The sequence below is a fragment of the Schistocerca cancellata genome, chromosome 2, assembly GCF_023864275.1.
Source record: "Schistocerca cancellata isolate TAMUIC-IGC-003103 chromosome 2, iqSchCanc2.1, whole genome shotgun sequence".
Lineage (NCBI taxonomy): Eukaryota > Metazoa > Arthropoda > Insecta > Orthoptera > Acrididae > Schistocerca > Schistocerca cancellata.
The window spans coordinates 945,081,710-945,099,431 of NC_064627.1; the positions used below are offsets into that span (position 1 = coordinate 945,081,710).

Sequence of the window (17,722 nt, forward strand, 5' to 3'; positions counted from 1 at the left end):
GGATGTGAGGTCTGACCATAATCTGTTGGGTATGAACTGTTGATTAAAGCTGAAGAAACTGCAAAAAGGTGGAAATTGAAGAAGATGAGACCTGGATAAACTGAAAGAACCAAAGGTTTAGTGTGTTTCAGAGAGAGCATTAGGGAATGATTGACAAGAAGTGGGTAAAGAAATGCAGTAGAAGGAGATTGGGTAGCTTTGAGTGATGAAATAGTGAAGGCAGAACAGCATCAAGTAGATAAAAAGATGAGGACTAGTAGACATCCTTGGGTAACAGAAGAGATATTGAATTTAATTGATGAACGGAGGAAATATAAAAATGCAGTAAATGAAGCAGGCAAAAACGAATACAAACGTCTCAAAAATGAGATTGTCAAGAAGTGCAAAATGGCTAAGCAAGGATGGGTAGAGGGCACATGTAAGGATGTAGAGGCATATATCACTAGGGGTAAGATAGGTACTGCCTACAGGAAAATTAAAGAGACCTTTGGAGGAAAGAGAACCACCTGCATGAATATCAAGAGCTCAGATGATAAACCAGTTCCAAGCAAAAAAGGAAAAGCAGAAAGGTGGAAGAAGTATATAGAGGGTCTATACAAGGGCAGTGCACTTGAAGGCAATATTACAGAAATGGTAGAGGGCATAGATGAAGATGAAATGGGAGATATGATACTGCATGAAAAATTTGACAGAGTACTGAAAGACCTAAGTTGAAACAAGGTCCCAGGAGTAGACAACATTCTTTTAGGTACTAGTAATAGTGTTAGTGTTGGGAGAGCCAGCCATGACAGAACTCTACCATATGGTGAACAAGATGGTGAGACAGGTGAAATACCCTCAGACTTCAAGAAGACTATAATAATTCCAATCCCAAAGAAAGCAGGTGTGAAAATTACAGAACTATCAGTTTAATAAGCCACGGCTGCAAAATACTAACACAAATTCTTTACAGACGAATGGAAAAACTGGTAGAAGCCGACGTCGGGGAAGATAAGTTTGGATTCCATAGAAATGTTGGAACACATGAGGCAATACTGACCCTACGACTTATCTTAGAAAATAGATTAAGGAAAGGCAAACCTACGTTTCTAGCATTTGTAGATTTAGAGAAAGTTTTTGACAATGTTGACTGGAATACTCTCTTTCAAATTGTGAAGGTGGCAGGGGTCAAATACAGGGAGCAAAAGACTATTTACGATTTGTTTAGAAACCAGATGGCAGATGTGAGTCGAAGGGCATGAAAGGGAAGCAGTGATTGGGAAGGGAGTGAAACAGGGTTGTAGCATATCCCTGATGTTATTCAGTCTGTATATTGAGCAATAAGTAAAGGAAACGAAAGAAAAACTGGAGCAGGAATTAAAATCCATGGTGAAGAAATAAAAGCTTTGAGGTTTGCCAATGTCTTTGTAATTCTGTCAGGGACAGCAAAGGACTTGGAAGAGCAGTTGAATTGAATGGACAGTGTCTTGAAAGGAGGATATAAGATGAACATCAACAAAAGCAAAACGAGGATAATGGAATGTAGTCAAATTAAACCATGTGTTGCTGAGGGAATTAGATTAGGAAATGAGAGTAGTGGATGAGTTTTGCTATTTGGGGAGCAAAATAACTGATGATGGTCGAAGTAGAGAGGATATAAAATGTAGACTGGCAATGGCAAGGAAAGTGTTTCTGAAGAAGAGAAATTCGTTAACATCAAGTATAGTTTTAGGTGTCAGGAAGCCTTTTCTGAAAGTATTTGTATGGAGTGTAGTCATGTATGGAAGTGAAACATGGATGATAAATAGTTTATACAATACCAGTCTTTGGACTGAGGATAACAACGGCAACTACAGCAGTCAGCCAGGCATTTACATCATTGGAGAAATGATCAAAGATTTTCACAGCACCATTATTCACCTGTTTCTCAACTACATGCTGCTGAACAACTGCCAAACATGACATTCTTCATTTCAATGACTACTTCACAGCCTGTGCCATATGGTTCCTTCCCACCAGCTCCAGCTTTTCTGATTTGCGCAGGAGGGGACTTTCCCTGCAATATATCCTACATTCCTGTGTGGCCTCAACCTTCATTAGTCATTGCCCTAACCCATCTAGTCCCTTCCCTGCTCCTATTCCAGCACTACACAGCACTCTATTCTAACAATACACCCAGTCATTTTACTTCTCTCCTTTTCTGCTACCCCACCTCTTCCCCACCCTCCGTCTAACCTCTCAACTGCACCTAGGTGCCCCACTCTCTCTTCACCTCATCCCTGCACGCTCCCCATCAGTGCGTCAATCATCCCCCACCCCTACCCTGCTATCCCTCCCCCTCCCTGTCCCAGCCTGCCCCTCTCCTCCTTACATCCACCCAGTTGCCTCTCCCATCATGCACTGCTGCTTGTAGTGTGACTTCAGCTGCCAGAGTCTGTGTTCAGTTTGTGTGTGTGTGTGTGTGTGTGTGTGTGTGTGTGTGTGTGTGTGTGTGCGTGTGTATCAGTCAGTCAGTCAGTCATCTATTTCTGACAAAGGCCTTGTTGGCTGAAAGCTAATTGTGTGAAGTCTTTTTTTGTGCCTATCTGTAACTCATCATCTCTGCTATATCCTTTTCATAATACTGTTACATTCCATCCTGGATTTTTCCATTGTTTGATTTTCCCTGGCGGTTTTTCTTCCATCCTAACCCAATGCTGTTTTCCTTTATTGTTATTTTCTAATGCATTACTATACTCAATGTCCGTCCTTCTTTCTCTTCTTTCCTGTTTTTCTCTTATCTCCTTACAAACCACACTCCATGCTGTACTTACAAGCTACACTGTATCAACTGTTTTGGCTGCACACATCTGACAGCTACAAGACCACGCTGATTGTTGGTGCAGCATCTTACATCCCACATTACTCCAACCAATATCATTAATCCTGTACCTTCAAATTGATTACTCTCCCTGCATCACTCCCTTGTGTTTTTTAGTGTTATTTCCTGCACCTTTCCGGTGCCACACAATCTTGTAACCTATTCTGCTAAGACCTCCCCACCCCACACTCCTTCTCCGTTCTATCCCAGTTCACACCTACTAATTTCACCTGATGCAATCGCATCTGCTCTCCCTCTTCTTTACACTTATCCAGCCTCAGACCTGCAACCCACAGTAAATATTTTTTATTTACATCTTTTCTTTGATTTCATTGTAACTTCACGCCAATCTCAGTGAGTTTTCGTCTTTCAATATCATCGTACTGCCTCAGAGTTCCTCTTCTTTCCACCTTTTTCATCCGTTTCATAGTTTTCATAATTTTTCCCACGTATTTGGGGGTATTTTTGCGAAATTTTTCTGACGTAGTTCTACATTACTTACATACTATTTTGCATTTTTTCCACAACCATGGATCCTTGCTCCTTCCATCTGCATCAATACAGAAAAGTTTCCTTATCCCTAGCCAGAACCCAGTCCCACGTACTGTTCCTGCATTGTTGCTCAGCTCGTGGAATCCCCCCAGATGGCCTTACCATCAAATTACCCATCTCTGGCTACAATCCTTCCTTCCACAATGACCTCAATCTGTTTAGATTCTGCCAATCCATAGCCCTCACCAACATAGTCCTGAAAAACCATATCAACCAAGTCCAAACCTCCTTGCAAAGCCGTCTCTCCATCCATAAAATTCTCCTGGAACCCATAATGCACATTGAAACTCTTGCTCTCCAGGAACTAGAGCAACATGCACAACATGACCTCAAAAGACTCTCTACCCTGCTGCTCACTTCCTGCCCCCCACCTTGGAGCACCACTGTCCACCAGCTTTACAACAGCCTCCAAACCTCCCCACGTCACCTCGTAGCTGTCCAACCCTGTGTCACAGACCTACTACATTTACTCCACCCTCCAAAACTCACTCCCACCACTACACAGAATCCAGAATCTAAATAGACCCAAAACACAGTCATGAACCTTTCCTCCAAAAGCCTTAGCCCCACAGAAATATCAGTCCTTTCCAAAGGCCTCATGATTTGCCCTACTTCCAAATTCAATCATGCAGGACTTGTTAAAGACCTTCTCCCCTTCTCCTGATTCTTAAAGTGGAAATACTTTTTCGACACCAACCCTACCAATCAGACTCAGCCAAAGTCGTATGTTAAACCATGCTTGACTCAGTTCACTCCTCCATCCAACCATGATGCACCCCCCCCCCCCCTGGTGTCCCCAAATCACTCCCTGTTAACTTCCCAGATTTTCTTAACCTGGAACCATGCCTTGCCATCATTCCCCAAATCCCTCAACATGCAAACTAACCTTACATTTGTGGAAAGAACGACAGTCCACCATCTAAAAACTGATCCCAACCTACCTGCAGACAAGGGCTCCAACACCATTGTTTTGAACTGCAAGGATTACCTGGCAGAAGGACTCCACCAGCTGTCAGATGCTTCCACCTTCAAACCTTGCCACAGTGACCCAATTCCAGAAATCCAGCTGGATCTCCAGTCTCTCCTCAAACTCTTAGGCTCATCCCAGAACCTCTCCCTGGAGTCCATCTCTCTTCTCACCCCTACCACTCTTGACACTCCTACCTTCTACATGCTTCCTAAAGCCCATGAACCCAACCACTCAGGATGCCTCGTAGTGGCCAGTTACTGTGGCCCCACTGAGAGAATCTCTGCTCTCATTGACCAACACCTTCAGCCTACTACCCAGAACCTACCCTCCTATGTAAAAGATACCCACATTTTCCTCCACCAACTCTCCACAGCTCCTGTCTTGTTGCCATATTTATCTCTGTCCATATCAAACCTAATAACCACCAGTAATTCCTCCACTTTGACAGCTGTCACCAGTTTCATACCAAGAAGTCCCTCCCATACACCTAGCCACCCATGGTCGCTGCATCTGAAGTGATGAGTGGTCCCTCTTGAAATATACCCAGGGTCTCACTGAGCCCTTTACACCCCTTAATTATCCTCCCAACCATGTACAAAAACAAATCTCCCGTGCCTTATCTTTCCATTCACCCACCACCTCCCAAAGTCTCGTCATCCGGCCACAGAGGAACATTCCCCTCGTAACTTAGTACCACCCAGGACTGGAGCAAATTAATTCTCCTCCAGGGTTTGGACTACCTATCGTCATGCCCTGAGGTGAGAAATGTGCTGCCCACTGTCCTTCCCACCCCTTCCACAGTGGTATTCTGCTGACCACCAAACCTACATGATATACTCATCCATCCCTACACAACCTCTGCTCTGAACCCCTTACCTCATGGCTCATATCCCTGTAATAGACCTAGATGCAAGACCTGTCCCACACATACTCCAAACACCACCTACTCCAGCCTGGTCACAAGCATCACCTATCCCATCAAAGACAGAGGGCTACCTGTGAAACCAGCTATGTGATCTACAAGCTAAGCTGCAACCATTGTGCTCCATTCTATGTGAGCGTGACAACCAACAAGGTGTCAGTCCGCATGAATGGCCACCAACAGACTGTGACCAAGAAAGAACTGGACCACCCTGTTGATGAACGTGCCGCCAAACACAACACTCCTCATTTCAGTGACTGCTTCACAGCCTGTGCCGTATGGATCCTTCCCACCAACACCAGCTTTCCTGAATTGCGCAGGCAGGAACTCTCCCTGCAGTATAGCCTTCTGGCCTCAGCCTTAGTTAGTTATTGTCCTCACCCACCTAGCCCCTTCCCTGTTCCCACTCGAGCACGACACAGCCCTCTATTTCACCAATGCACCCAGTCTTTTTACTTCTTTTCTGCTACCCCCACCCCCAGACCACCTCTCCCCCACCTCTCCCATTCCTTCTGTCTGTCCGCAGCTAGTGGTCTGGTGGTTAGCATTACTGCCTCTGGATCACAGGATCCCTGATTCAATTCCCGGCCGGGTTGGGAATTTTCTCTGCCCAGGGACTGGGTGTTTGTGTCATCATCATCATTGTCATTCATGACAGTGGCTAGATTGTATTGTGAACAGATTGGGTCTTTGTATGGGCACTGATGACCAGTGCAGTAGGGTGCCCCACAAACCAAATATCACCCCCACCCTCTGTCTAACCTCCCGACTGCGCCTAGCTGCCCTACCCTCTCACCGCCTCGTCCCTGCACACTTGCCAGCTGCACATCACCATCCCCCACCTCTACCCTGCTATGCATCCCCCTCCCTGCCCCAGCCTCCTCACTCTCATTCTGTTGCCTCTCCCATCATGCACTGCTGCTGCTGCTGCTGCCCATAGTGTGACTTCAGCTGCCAGCTCTCTGTGTGTGTGTGCGTTCGTGCGTTCGTGCGTTCGTGCGTTCGTTCGTTCGTTCGTTCGTTCGTTCGTTCTTTCTTTCTTTCTTTCTTTCTTTCTTTCTTTCTTTCTTTGTAATGTATTTTGACAATGGCTTTGTTAACCGAAAGCTTATTGTATGCAGTATTTTTGTTGTGCCTATCTGTGACTCAGCATCTCCGCTATATGGTGTGTAGTGACTATCTTTTTCATAATATTCTTTCTCAACTACAGTCAGTTTCAAAGAACTCTAATAAATATCATTTTGTCTTCTAGTATTTTAATTGTGGGTGTCATTATTTCTTTTGAAATCTAATTAATTTCTTACCAAAAAGTAAATCATGAGGGAAGAATTTATTGTGACACTGTAGTGTCTTTACTTTTTCCTGTTGACACATAAATTTCCCTTTTCTGTTTACAAGATACTCTTACTCCATTAGTGATACATGGTTTTTTTGTGGCTGTCCTTTCTAGCTATGTTATCTTAAATTGCGGGCAATTGCAGCCAACCTGCACATTTTGAAAAAAGTAATCCACATTGGCTGTAGAATACTTTTTATTAAAAGTCATGACCAGTTTCATGCCAAAAGAAGACACATACTCAGGTGATGGAGATTACCTACTAAAAAGAATCTTTCTCACCTGAGGATGCGTCTTCCAGTGGAGCAAAACTGGCCATGACTTATAATAGATAGTATTCTACAACCAATGTGGATTATTTCTTTCAAAGACTTTCTAACTAGTTTACTTGGAAAGCTATTTTCAAATAATACCACAAATATAACACAAAATAAATTAAATTTTATATTTGTAATTTTGTCTCTCTAAATTTCATCCCAATCCACTTTTTTCAAGCTATTTCTTAAAAAAATCTCTTGCCCTGGATTCATCAGTAATCGGGATGGATTCCTATAGTGGTGTCTCAGGACTATATGCCAGTGTGTTGTTCATTCCAGTTACTTTCACATCATGGTCTCAGAATCCATTAATTACTGCTAACACACACATTTACTTGCATTGACTTTTGTTTATAAATACATCGCCAATCAGTGGTGTATTGTCTTGGCAAAATGTAGTGGAAAATTAATTACTTAAGCTCATTTTCGTTCTCACGATCCTTTAAAAAACCTATACTGAGATCACGACACACCAGTATTTGTTTCTTTTTGCTTGACATACCATAACAAAGAATCAAGATGTCTAATAAACAGTTCAAATTTACCAGCGTGGATCTATTTATAAGTATGATTATAAGTAACATATTTTTTTAGCATCAGCTCACAAACACATAATTATATCTCCTGATCTTTGTCAAAATGTACTTGCTTCAATGTTTCTAAACTTGTGATCTATTTTTATGTGTGTGGTAACTCCCTTCTTTCCCGTATGTACAGTAAAAAGGAAAATGTCAGTGTATAATCACTTATACCCAGTGCTTGGTTTGTTAAAAATGAGATCCGGTATTGTGATCTTCAAGGAGGTGTATTTGATACTTAGAGATCTTAAAACATTAGTTTAACACATTTCTGATCATTTTAAAAGTATTAATGTAACATTTGTTTTACATTGCTTCAATGATAGCAACAGTTTTAAAATCTGTGGTTCTGATTTTTTCCATCAGAGGTACCGGCACAAGTACACCGCACCAGTGCTTACCATCACAAATCAAGCACTGCTTATACCTAACTTCTCTATCCCTGTCATTAAAGGTTGTTCAAACAAGCATGTGACATCTGTCTTATCATGATATTGTAAACTTTCTAAACATACATGAAGCAGGTTCTTCACATTTTCCTGAAGTAAAGAGTATTCAGTGCAGTTTCAGAATTGCAGCCAGAAGATGACGACTTCTTGCCACAATATTTTGGCTGACAACCATCCAGCCATCTTCAGGTTGGTGTTTTGCTGTGGATATTGCTTGTTCACATTGCCAACTTTATATCAAAAACTGGCACGGAGACGCGTGCACAAAAGCAGCTGCTACATGAGTGACCTCTGTTGAGTTTCATGCGCTCTTCGAATTGCTTCATCTGTGACACTGAAGAAACAATTTAAAGGTTCCCTTCTATGCTTCTAAGGGTCATACAGGCTGTAGAGGCAAGCGAATTAATAAAGACAACAATAAATAACGAGGTGTGCTGAGTGAGATAAGCAAGCTTGTTCGGAGATGTTATTTCTAAAAGCAAACAACTACAATAAAATCAAGTTACTACCTCTTACCAAGGGCAAACCCTCACTTGTGGTGGTCTCTTTCAGGGTCATATGGCCGCACGTGAAGACATGCACCGAGAAGGGGGACGGCAACGTAGTGTTTTGCTGGAACGACATCCATATGCAGGTCTAACAAATCCATGGGAAAGAAAGGGAGGAAGTTTGAGAATGAGATAGCCATGCCTGGTTGTCAAGGGAGCCAGATGGTTGGAGAGAAAATTTGCTTCAGTGTCGCACTTGGCCGTAACGGGGGGGAGGGGGAGGGGGGGGGGGCAAAGCAGCCGGAAATGAAATGGTAATAAACCTGCCTGGTACTCCTGGTGCTCTCTGCACTAAGTATACCGCATGGCACACAGTAATCCATGTGCTGATACTGGGAGGTGAACCGAGCATCCAGCATCAGACTTTGTACAGTCGTCATCAAGAGAAACCCCTCGAGGGAATGCGGCTTGGGAAAACAGCTCTTCTCTCGTTAACTGGATTTTAACTCCGTGAGCCCACATTCCAACAGAGAGTGCACATGCAATATCACCATTATATTTGTACCTGTACACTACAGTTGGAGCAATATTTGAAGAGGATATGAGATTTGACAGGGGTTGCTCATGTAGCAGCTGTCTGAGTGCACACTCCTCCACACGTTTCTGGTATAACGCTAGAAATGCAAACTTTTTGTCTCCAGTGCAGAACACTCACGTAAAAATGGCTGTATGGTTGTCAGCCAAAATATCATGGCAAGAAGTCAGCATCCTGTAGCTGCAATCGCAAAACTGATTGAATACAAAAAGCTTATCTTCCTACCTTATTTTTCAATCCTCAGGTATTTTGGTGAAATGAGCTAAACACTTCTTTTCAGTGATGTCTTACATATTTCCTGGTTGTCTTCTGCCATTGTAATTTCCATTAGAACTGCCTTCCTAAATCATGAGTCTAACCTGAAAATGGTGCCTCTCTGACACTAGTAGTCTCAGAGATTTGTGTAATTGTGGTTCCATTATATTGTCTGCAAGGCTGTTAGCTATACATATTCTTCCCTGTGTTATTAATGAAAAGGAAGAGCATTTCATTGTCAAAAAGGAGTTGATACTGTTATCTTTTAAAACTTTTGAAATGGGATATTCCATGAGGGGCTGATAAAAAGTGTATAATATATGGCAATGAATTGGCACACATTTTATCTCAGCTGTCATAATAGGTTATTGAAATATGTTTTGTATTAATTGATTGCCTAGTATTTCATTTGGTGTGGTTTTCCACAACTTGAGTAATATTCTAACAATTTGAAATTGGTTTACAGCAATAATAAGAGATTAGTGTCTGGAACAAAAGATGGTGATCTTCTTCTGTGGTCATTGGAGAACTACACATTAGAGCGAAAATTGCCAGGTAGATACTTACTTTCATTGCTTCATTATTAGTTTTTTATTTAATTTTTTTTTTTGTTTTGTTTTGTAATACATGTTGTTAGTTGTGTGGTCTTCAGTCTGAAGACTGGTTTGATGCAACTCTCCGTGCTACTCTATCTTGTGCAAGCTGTTCATCTCCAAAAACCTACTGCAACTTAATCCTTCTGAATCTGCTGACTGTATTCATCTCTTGGTCTTCCTCTACAATTTTTACCCCCAACACTTCCCTCCAATACTAAATTGGTGATCCCTTAATGTCTCAGAATGTGTCCTATGAATCAATCCCTTCTTCTAGTCAGCTTGTGCCACAAATTTCTTTTCTCCCCAGTTCTGTTCAGTATCTCCTCATTAGTTACATGATCTGCCCATGTAATCCTCAGCAGTCTTCTGTTGCACCACATTTCAAAAGTTTCTATTCTCTTTTTGTTTATACTGTTTATTATCCATGTTTCACTTCCATAGAAGGCTACGCTCCATACGAATATATTCAGAAAAGACTTCCTAACACTTACATCTACATTTGACGTCAACAAATTTCTTTTTTTCAGAAACGCTTTTCTTGCCATTGCCAGTCTACATTTTATATCCTCTATAATTCAGCCATCATCAGTTACTCTGCTGCCCAAATAACAAAACTCAAGTACTATTTGACGTGTCTAATTTCCTAATTTAATTCTCTCAGCATCACCTGATTTAATTCAACCATATTCCATTATCGTTGTGTTTCGTTTGTTGATGTTCATCTTATATGCTTTCAAGACACTATCCAATCCATTTAACTGCTCTTCCAAGTTCTCCTACTCCAAATTTTTCTTTGGTCTCCTGCTCGGTCAATGTTCTGATTGAACAACATTGGTGATAGGCTATAACTCTGTCTCGCTCCCTTATCAACCACTATTTCCCTTTCATGCCCCTGACTCTTATAAATATTATTATTATTATTATTATTATTATTATTATTATTATTATTATTATTTTGAGCTTTTCCTCATTACAGAGGCTTATCTCCAACATAATAATTTACTTGGAAATTACAATACAAACAATAAACGTTCTTAAACTATATTCTCAAAATATTTCTCCAGGTGTTTCGATCTTGCGTGTCTTCTTCCTCTGCGCCTGTTCTCCTCATTGTGTGCTGTACATTTTGGAGCCAGGTGGTCATAGGTCGTCCTCTTCTTCTTCTCCACTCTGGTTCCCACTCCAGTATCAATTTTGGTATTCTGGTTTTCTCCATTCGTCGTACATGCCTGTACCACTGTAATTTCTTTCTATCCATTATGTCATATATTATTTCTTTTATTTCCATTCTCCTTATTACTTCAGTGTTCCTTATCTTTTCTTTCCTGGAGATTCTTGCCGATCTTCTCCAAAAGTCCATCTCTAGAGCTTGTAATTTGTTAATGTGCTTCATGTTAATTGTCCAGGTCTCCATTCCATACAGAACCACACTCTCTAATATGGATTTGTATATTAATTTTTTAGTTCTGCTCATTACATTCCTGCTCCATAAGACTGAGTTGAGCATCCCAGCGACCCTCCGTCCGCAACTAATTCTTTTATTGATTTCTGACTCTGATTTTCCCTCGATTTCTAAAATGGATCCCAAATAACAGAAAGTGTTTATCTTTTTGATTTTCCTTCCTTCAATATATAGCTCATTTGAATCATTAGTCAAGTATTCTGTTTTTTGGTAATTAATCTTCAAACTGCAAGTTTTGTATGCTACTGCTAGTTGATTGATAACTATCATTTGGTTATTATACAAGTTGTATATATCCTTTTGCTCCTAGTATTTTACCCCAGTCACCTTGAGAATTTCAGAGAGAGTATTCCAGCCAACATCATCAAAAGCTTTCTCTTAATCTACAAATGCTGTAAACATAGGTTTGCCTTTCCTTAACCTATCTTCTAAGATAAGTATTACTGTCAGTATTGCCTCATATGTTCCTTTGCTTGTCTGGAATCCCAACTGATTTTCTCCAAGGTCAACTTTTATCAGTTTTTCCATTCTTCTATAATGAATCTGTGTTAGTGTTTTGCAACTATAACACATTAAACTGATATTTCGGTAATATTCACACCTACCAGAACCTGCTTTTTTTGGAATTGGAATTATTAAAATGTTCTTGAAGACTGAGGGTACTTTGCCTCTCTCATACATCTTGCACATCAGATCTCTCATACATAGTGCACACCAGGTGAAAGAGTTTTGTCATGGCTAGCCCTCCAAGGCTGTCAGTAGTTCTGATGGAATTTCGTTTGCTCCTGGAGCCTTATTTCAACTTCGTTCTTTCAGTGTTCTGTCAAATTTTTCTTTTTAGTATCACATCTCCCATCGCATCCTCATCTACATCCTCTTCTATTGTTATAAAATTGCCTTGAAGCTTGTATCCCTTGTATAGACTGTCTATATATTCCTTCCTTTCTTTGCACAGGACTGGTTTTCCGTCTGATCTCTTGATATTCATACATCTGATTCTCTCTTCTCCAGAGGTCTCTTTAGTTTCGCTGTAGACAGTATCTATCTTTTCCCTAGTGAAATATGCTTCTAAATTCTTACATTTGTCCTTGAGCCATTCCTGTTCAGCCATTTTGCACTTCCCCATAATCTAATTTTTAGACATTTGTATTCCTTTTTTCCTGCTTCATTTGTTGTATTTTTATATTTTCTCCTTTCATCAGTTAAAATCAGTATCTCCTGTGTTAGTCAAGGATTTCAGTTAGGCCTTGCTTTTTACCTATTTGATCCTCTGTCACCTCTACTACTGCATCTCTCAGTACTACCCACATGTCTTCTACTGTCTTCCTTTCTCCTGTTTTAGTCAGTCATTACCTAATGCCCCCTCTGAAACTCCCAACCACCTCTGGTTCTTTCAGTTTATTGAGGCCCCATCTCCTTAATTTCCTACATTTTTGCAATTTATTTAGTTTCAATCTGCAGATCATAACCAATAAGTTGTGGTCAGAATCCACATCTGCCTCTGGAAATGTCTTACAATTTAAAATCTGGTTCTGAAATCTCTGTCTTACCATTACACAATCAGTCTGAAACCTTCTAGTATCTCCAGGTCTTTTCTACATATGCAACCTTGTTTTATGATTCTTAAAATATGTAATACACAACCAAACTGAAATCATAACTCCTTTGATTCTGCAGTACTGTGTATAATTTCTTGCAAAAAGACATGCGAAAATGTAGACCATGGTTTGTGTTAAAATATGTAAATTTGAAGCATAATATTTGTCTTAAGCATGCACTGATTCGTTAATGATTTTGCAGCCTTAACTGTTCTGTTGCTAAAATACTTTACCACTTTACCATGACTTATATTACCATTTCTACAGTCATTTATATGTTCACTTACACTGTCAAAAGCACCCTCAAGGAAAAGGTCGTTTATCGACAAGTGAGGTGACAGGTAGTCACAAACTTGATTGATAAATACAATATACATTTCAGGAAGCAAATTCTTGCCACTGAGTGCAAAAACTTACTACTTCATGGCACTGATTAGGAATCCTGCCCCTCCGTTCCTTGATGCAGACCTATATTTCATAGGTGTATATTGCTAAATGCTGCTATCTTCACTGTGTGCCATATATATATTGCACAACAGCAATGTAAACTCATGGTTAAACCTGAATCATTAGGACCTCTCCTAATAAGGAGGAGGTCCACTGACTACACGGTATGTATGCATCCAGGCGGATGGTATAGATGACAGTCAGTTCCCTTTGTCAGCAGGACATGAAGCTTCACATGATTTTGGGCCAATGACTCAAAAGGGCCTGAAATCATTGTTAATGTTAAAGAATTTATGTTTCTTGTTCTGGACAAGAGAAAATTAGTTTTTAAATGTATTACATGTGAAGCAATAATATTTGTGACAGAATTGGTTATTCCTACTGTCTTTTAAATATAATATGTTTATAGACTGATTTATGCTTGTTGCATAAGCTCTCCCTTACTTAGTGTTCTTTCACTATTACTTTTTATCTTGTAGTATTTTTCTGCCTACTCACATTAATATTACTTGAATACACATGTGGCTTGAATTCAAAGTTTGACTAGCAGGGGTAAATTGCTTCATATCAGGTTGTTTGCAGCCCCTCTTAGATTCTTTACTGTGCATAATATTATGTCAGAAAATTCTCTTTTGCTATATGTATCTTTATGATATAATTTGTGTTCTTGAGGCAATATTTATTCAATTGAATTGAGCAATTTGCAATTGAAAAGATCAGTAGAAGAAAGTGCTATCCCACAGGAGCATATTTTGAGACAGTTCATTCTAGATGTCGGACAAGAAGATAAGTACAAAAACACGAAACAGTTTATATACCCGACATTGCTTTTTGCAGTACATGTGTAATTAATTACTACCTGAATGTAGTGCATTCAGAATCAACAGATAACATGATCAGATCAGTCCTAACTACATTGAGGGTTAGCACTTTCTTTTGCTGTCCCTTCAATTAGTTTTTTATAAGAAAGGAACAACACCATACTGAAAATTGTTAATGTATAAATAGGCTGTTCTGTGAATTACACAAACCTTGTCACTCTATAATAGCTCAGAATGTTTTTCCATTCTTTCTAGGTCACCAAGGCACAGTGTTTGCTGCCAGTTTTAGTCCTGATGAAAGTAAACTTATATCCTGCAGTGAGGATCGCACATTCAAGATTTTTGATTTAAGTTCTTGTATGCAAGTGTATTCTAAAACACTTGATGAGGAGTTGAGGTTTGTATACTGTGTCAAGAGTAAAATTATTCTTGATTTAATATATTTTTCTAACATTTCCCAGTTTTGATAAATCATAGAAATGACAAGACTTGTCAACATAAGCTGCTGTTTACTTTATTCTTTAATATGTGTCTAGTTTCGTTCAAAGGCCATTATCCAGCACAAATTTTGTTAACCTCGAAATCTTCCAGACATTATAGTCTGTTTCAAAACATGTCCTGTTCTAACATGGCGGTTCTGGGATGTTGGACCCCTTAAGGCCTTTCTGAGCTTACTTAATTCATGTTGTGGCAGTTTTCTTGGTCCAGAATGTATCATATATTTGTTTGGACAGTTTATTTTTGTTCATTCTGTACAGGTGTCCAAAAAACATCACCTCATTTTGCTTATGGTCTGTGAGATCCTCGCCACAGTCTGGTAGATTCTTTTGTTGCTCCAAAATTTTCATCCAGTCTCACTTGAATTGCACCCATGATGTTTTGTAGGATTCTCCTTCCCGAGATCTCCAGCTTCTCTAGCTTGCAGTTCATTGAAAGGCATTCACTGGCATACAGGCATTCTGTTGTGTCCACAACATTACATTGTCTTAGTTTGGCATTCCAGCAAATGCACGTTTTGTTGTAAAAAATTTTCTCCAGCACATACACTCTCTCAATTTTTTTAAAATCCAATTGTTTATCACAGCTCTATCTAGTCCATTTGTTCTTTACACTCATAATTTGGCCTATTTCTGTTTCAAGGAATTTTGGTCCATATTCGTCATTCATCAGTAATTTCATAATTTGTATTGAGATCCTCAGCCCCCTTACACAAGCAGACCTCTCTAGGAAATTGTGTGGGTGTGGATGCTCACTGCGCCTCTGCTACCCAAGAGTCTCGCAAAGTCATCCACAAAGACCAAGCAGCTGGCTGTAATTCTTAACAGATCGGGCTTATTCTTGTATTTACAAGTTTTAATTTTCCAACAATCACCATCTTTTATAGATCACAGGTGAACAGTAGTGGTGATAGATGATCACCGTGTCTCACACCTGTCTTTATTTTAAAGACTCGGATCGGTTCTCCCACGAACTTCACTTGGGAGATTGTGCCTGTTAATGTCTCATTGATTATGTTTGCCAGTTTGGGATTGACACCAAATTCCTTGATTATCCCATCCAGAGTCTCCTTGTCCATCAAGTCAAAAGTCATTTTGAAGTCTATGAAAGACAGCACAATTTTCCTGGAAATCAGCTTTCTGTGACAGATGATTGACTTCAAATTGAGAATTTGCCCAGTGTAGGAGTGGCCTTTCCAGAATCCTGGTTGTTTATGTAGGGTCACTCTATCCTAATGAGAAGTATTTTTGAAAGGATTTTAGAGGCAACCAGTTGTCAGCATCATGTTTGTCCCCTTTCTTATGAAGCAGAACAATGTGCCATTTTCCACTCTTCTGTCACTACTACTACTACTACTACTACTACTACTTTTATCTTTTCAGTTTGTAATTTCACAAGACTATGTTTTTATTATATTTTATTGTTTTTCAGTAAGTTTTGTTTATTTCTACATAATTTTGTCATTGACTCAAAATTAAATAAATAGACAAATAAAAATTACTGTTCCAGTTTGTTATGAAATTCTCTGGGCATTATTTTTTGGTATGTAATCAGACACACCCCGTGCAGACATAGGAAAGGTTAGTAGATACAGTACTGTCATAAACATAGTTGTAATATAGTTAGCTTCTCCTTTACTTTGGGCTTAACACTAGGTTCTGTTCTTAAACAATGTTCATGCCTTGACAGAAAAGTTCTTCCCCTTTTAACACCACTTAAGTTTTGAACGGTTTTACTAAAAAAGACAGAGATCCCATAATTGCATCTTAGCGTTGATTAAGAGAATCAACCAGGGTGACAAGTGCCCAATCCAGACATTCACACTTCGCAGCAGATAATACCCATAACAGTCCTGATGAGTTGCTCTGTGGAGAACAAATATGGAGGGGCTGCTCACTAACCAGCACTGCAGGCAGTGTGATGACTCAAAGTCTGCTGCCCTCTGGACCAAATGCATTACAAACAATCCAAAGTCTAAATGGCCTGAAAAATATCAATCTTGAATGTAAACTGAGGGCTCTGCTGGCATGTGACCAGTATGCACTCTGGTTGTATTGATCCCAGACTATTGAAATTCAGAAACATTAAGATCTGAGATGAGAATATTATGAATATTGTTCTTCTGAAGTTTAATGTTGTTCATGTTTCTTGTCAAATTCTTTGCACTCAGGCAGTCTCATGAATCATGGATAGAGTTCATATACTCTACTGCTGTGTTCAAGTTCTGGGACATCAGTATTCCAGCTTGTGTGAAAGAATATTGGGTGTGTGAACTGAGGGAACACAGTGGCTTGAAGTTGTGGGGCAAGCCCAGCTGCTTCTGCACTTGCATCTTTCTACCTGAAGTTTCTCTAAATAGTCAGTAATATAGATCTTAGAGAAGCAACTGCTTCTGCTATATTTATTTAAGGGGAATGAAAATCAGATCTTGTGATTTACTAGAGGGGCAGAGTCTGAAGGAAGTTAAGGTGTGAGGTTCATTGTAAGCAGGAAGATTAAAAGCAGTAGTCTGACAAAACAGTGAGACCTGTGTTGAAAATAGGTGAAAGATATTGAGTGAAAATCATCCAAAATTATGCAGCAGTGTGTCCACATTATTATGTGGAGGTATCAGTCCTCTGAACAGGTACAGAACCTGATGAATGACAGCATATCCTGGAATAAAATGATAATATTGGGGGGGGGGCGGATTTTAATGTGAAAATAACACAAAAAATGATTCTTTATTGAGAAACATTGGATGTGATATCAGAGTTCAAATTCAGTGAAAACAGCATATTTGTCCCTGACACTTTCTTCCAGCAGAAAGCAAAGAGAAAATGACTTGGCGAGGACCAGTGGAACTCAAAGTGAAATTGACTGTATTTCATCATGTAATAAATATATACAAATTATGGTGTTCCTAAACTATTTTGGAATTTCAGGTGATCATAAACTCAAAAGACACAGAATAAAACTAGATACAAAGCTACAAAGGAGCAGAAGCATCAGGCAGATTG

General features: G+C 39.8%; 1 protein-coding gene across 1 annotated transcript in view; it reads left to right on the forward strand.

The window, feature by feature from the left end:
- The window catches only part of LOC126160029 (protein FAN-like), a 174,942-nt gene that overhangs the window by 105,576 nt on the left and 51,644 nt on the right, over positions 1–17,722 (forward strand). The window contains exons 16-17 of the mRNA XM_049916839.1: positions 9,768–9,856; positions 14,481–14,622. Coding sequence (XP_049772796.1) covers positions 9,768–9,856; positions 14,481–14,622 — 231 coding nt within the window. The remainder of the gene's footprint in view (positions 1–9,767; positions 9,857–14,480; positions 14,623–17,722) is intronic.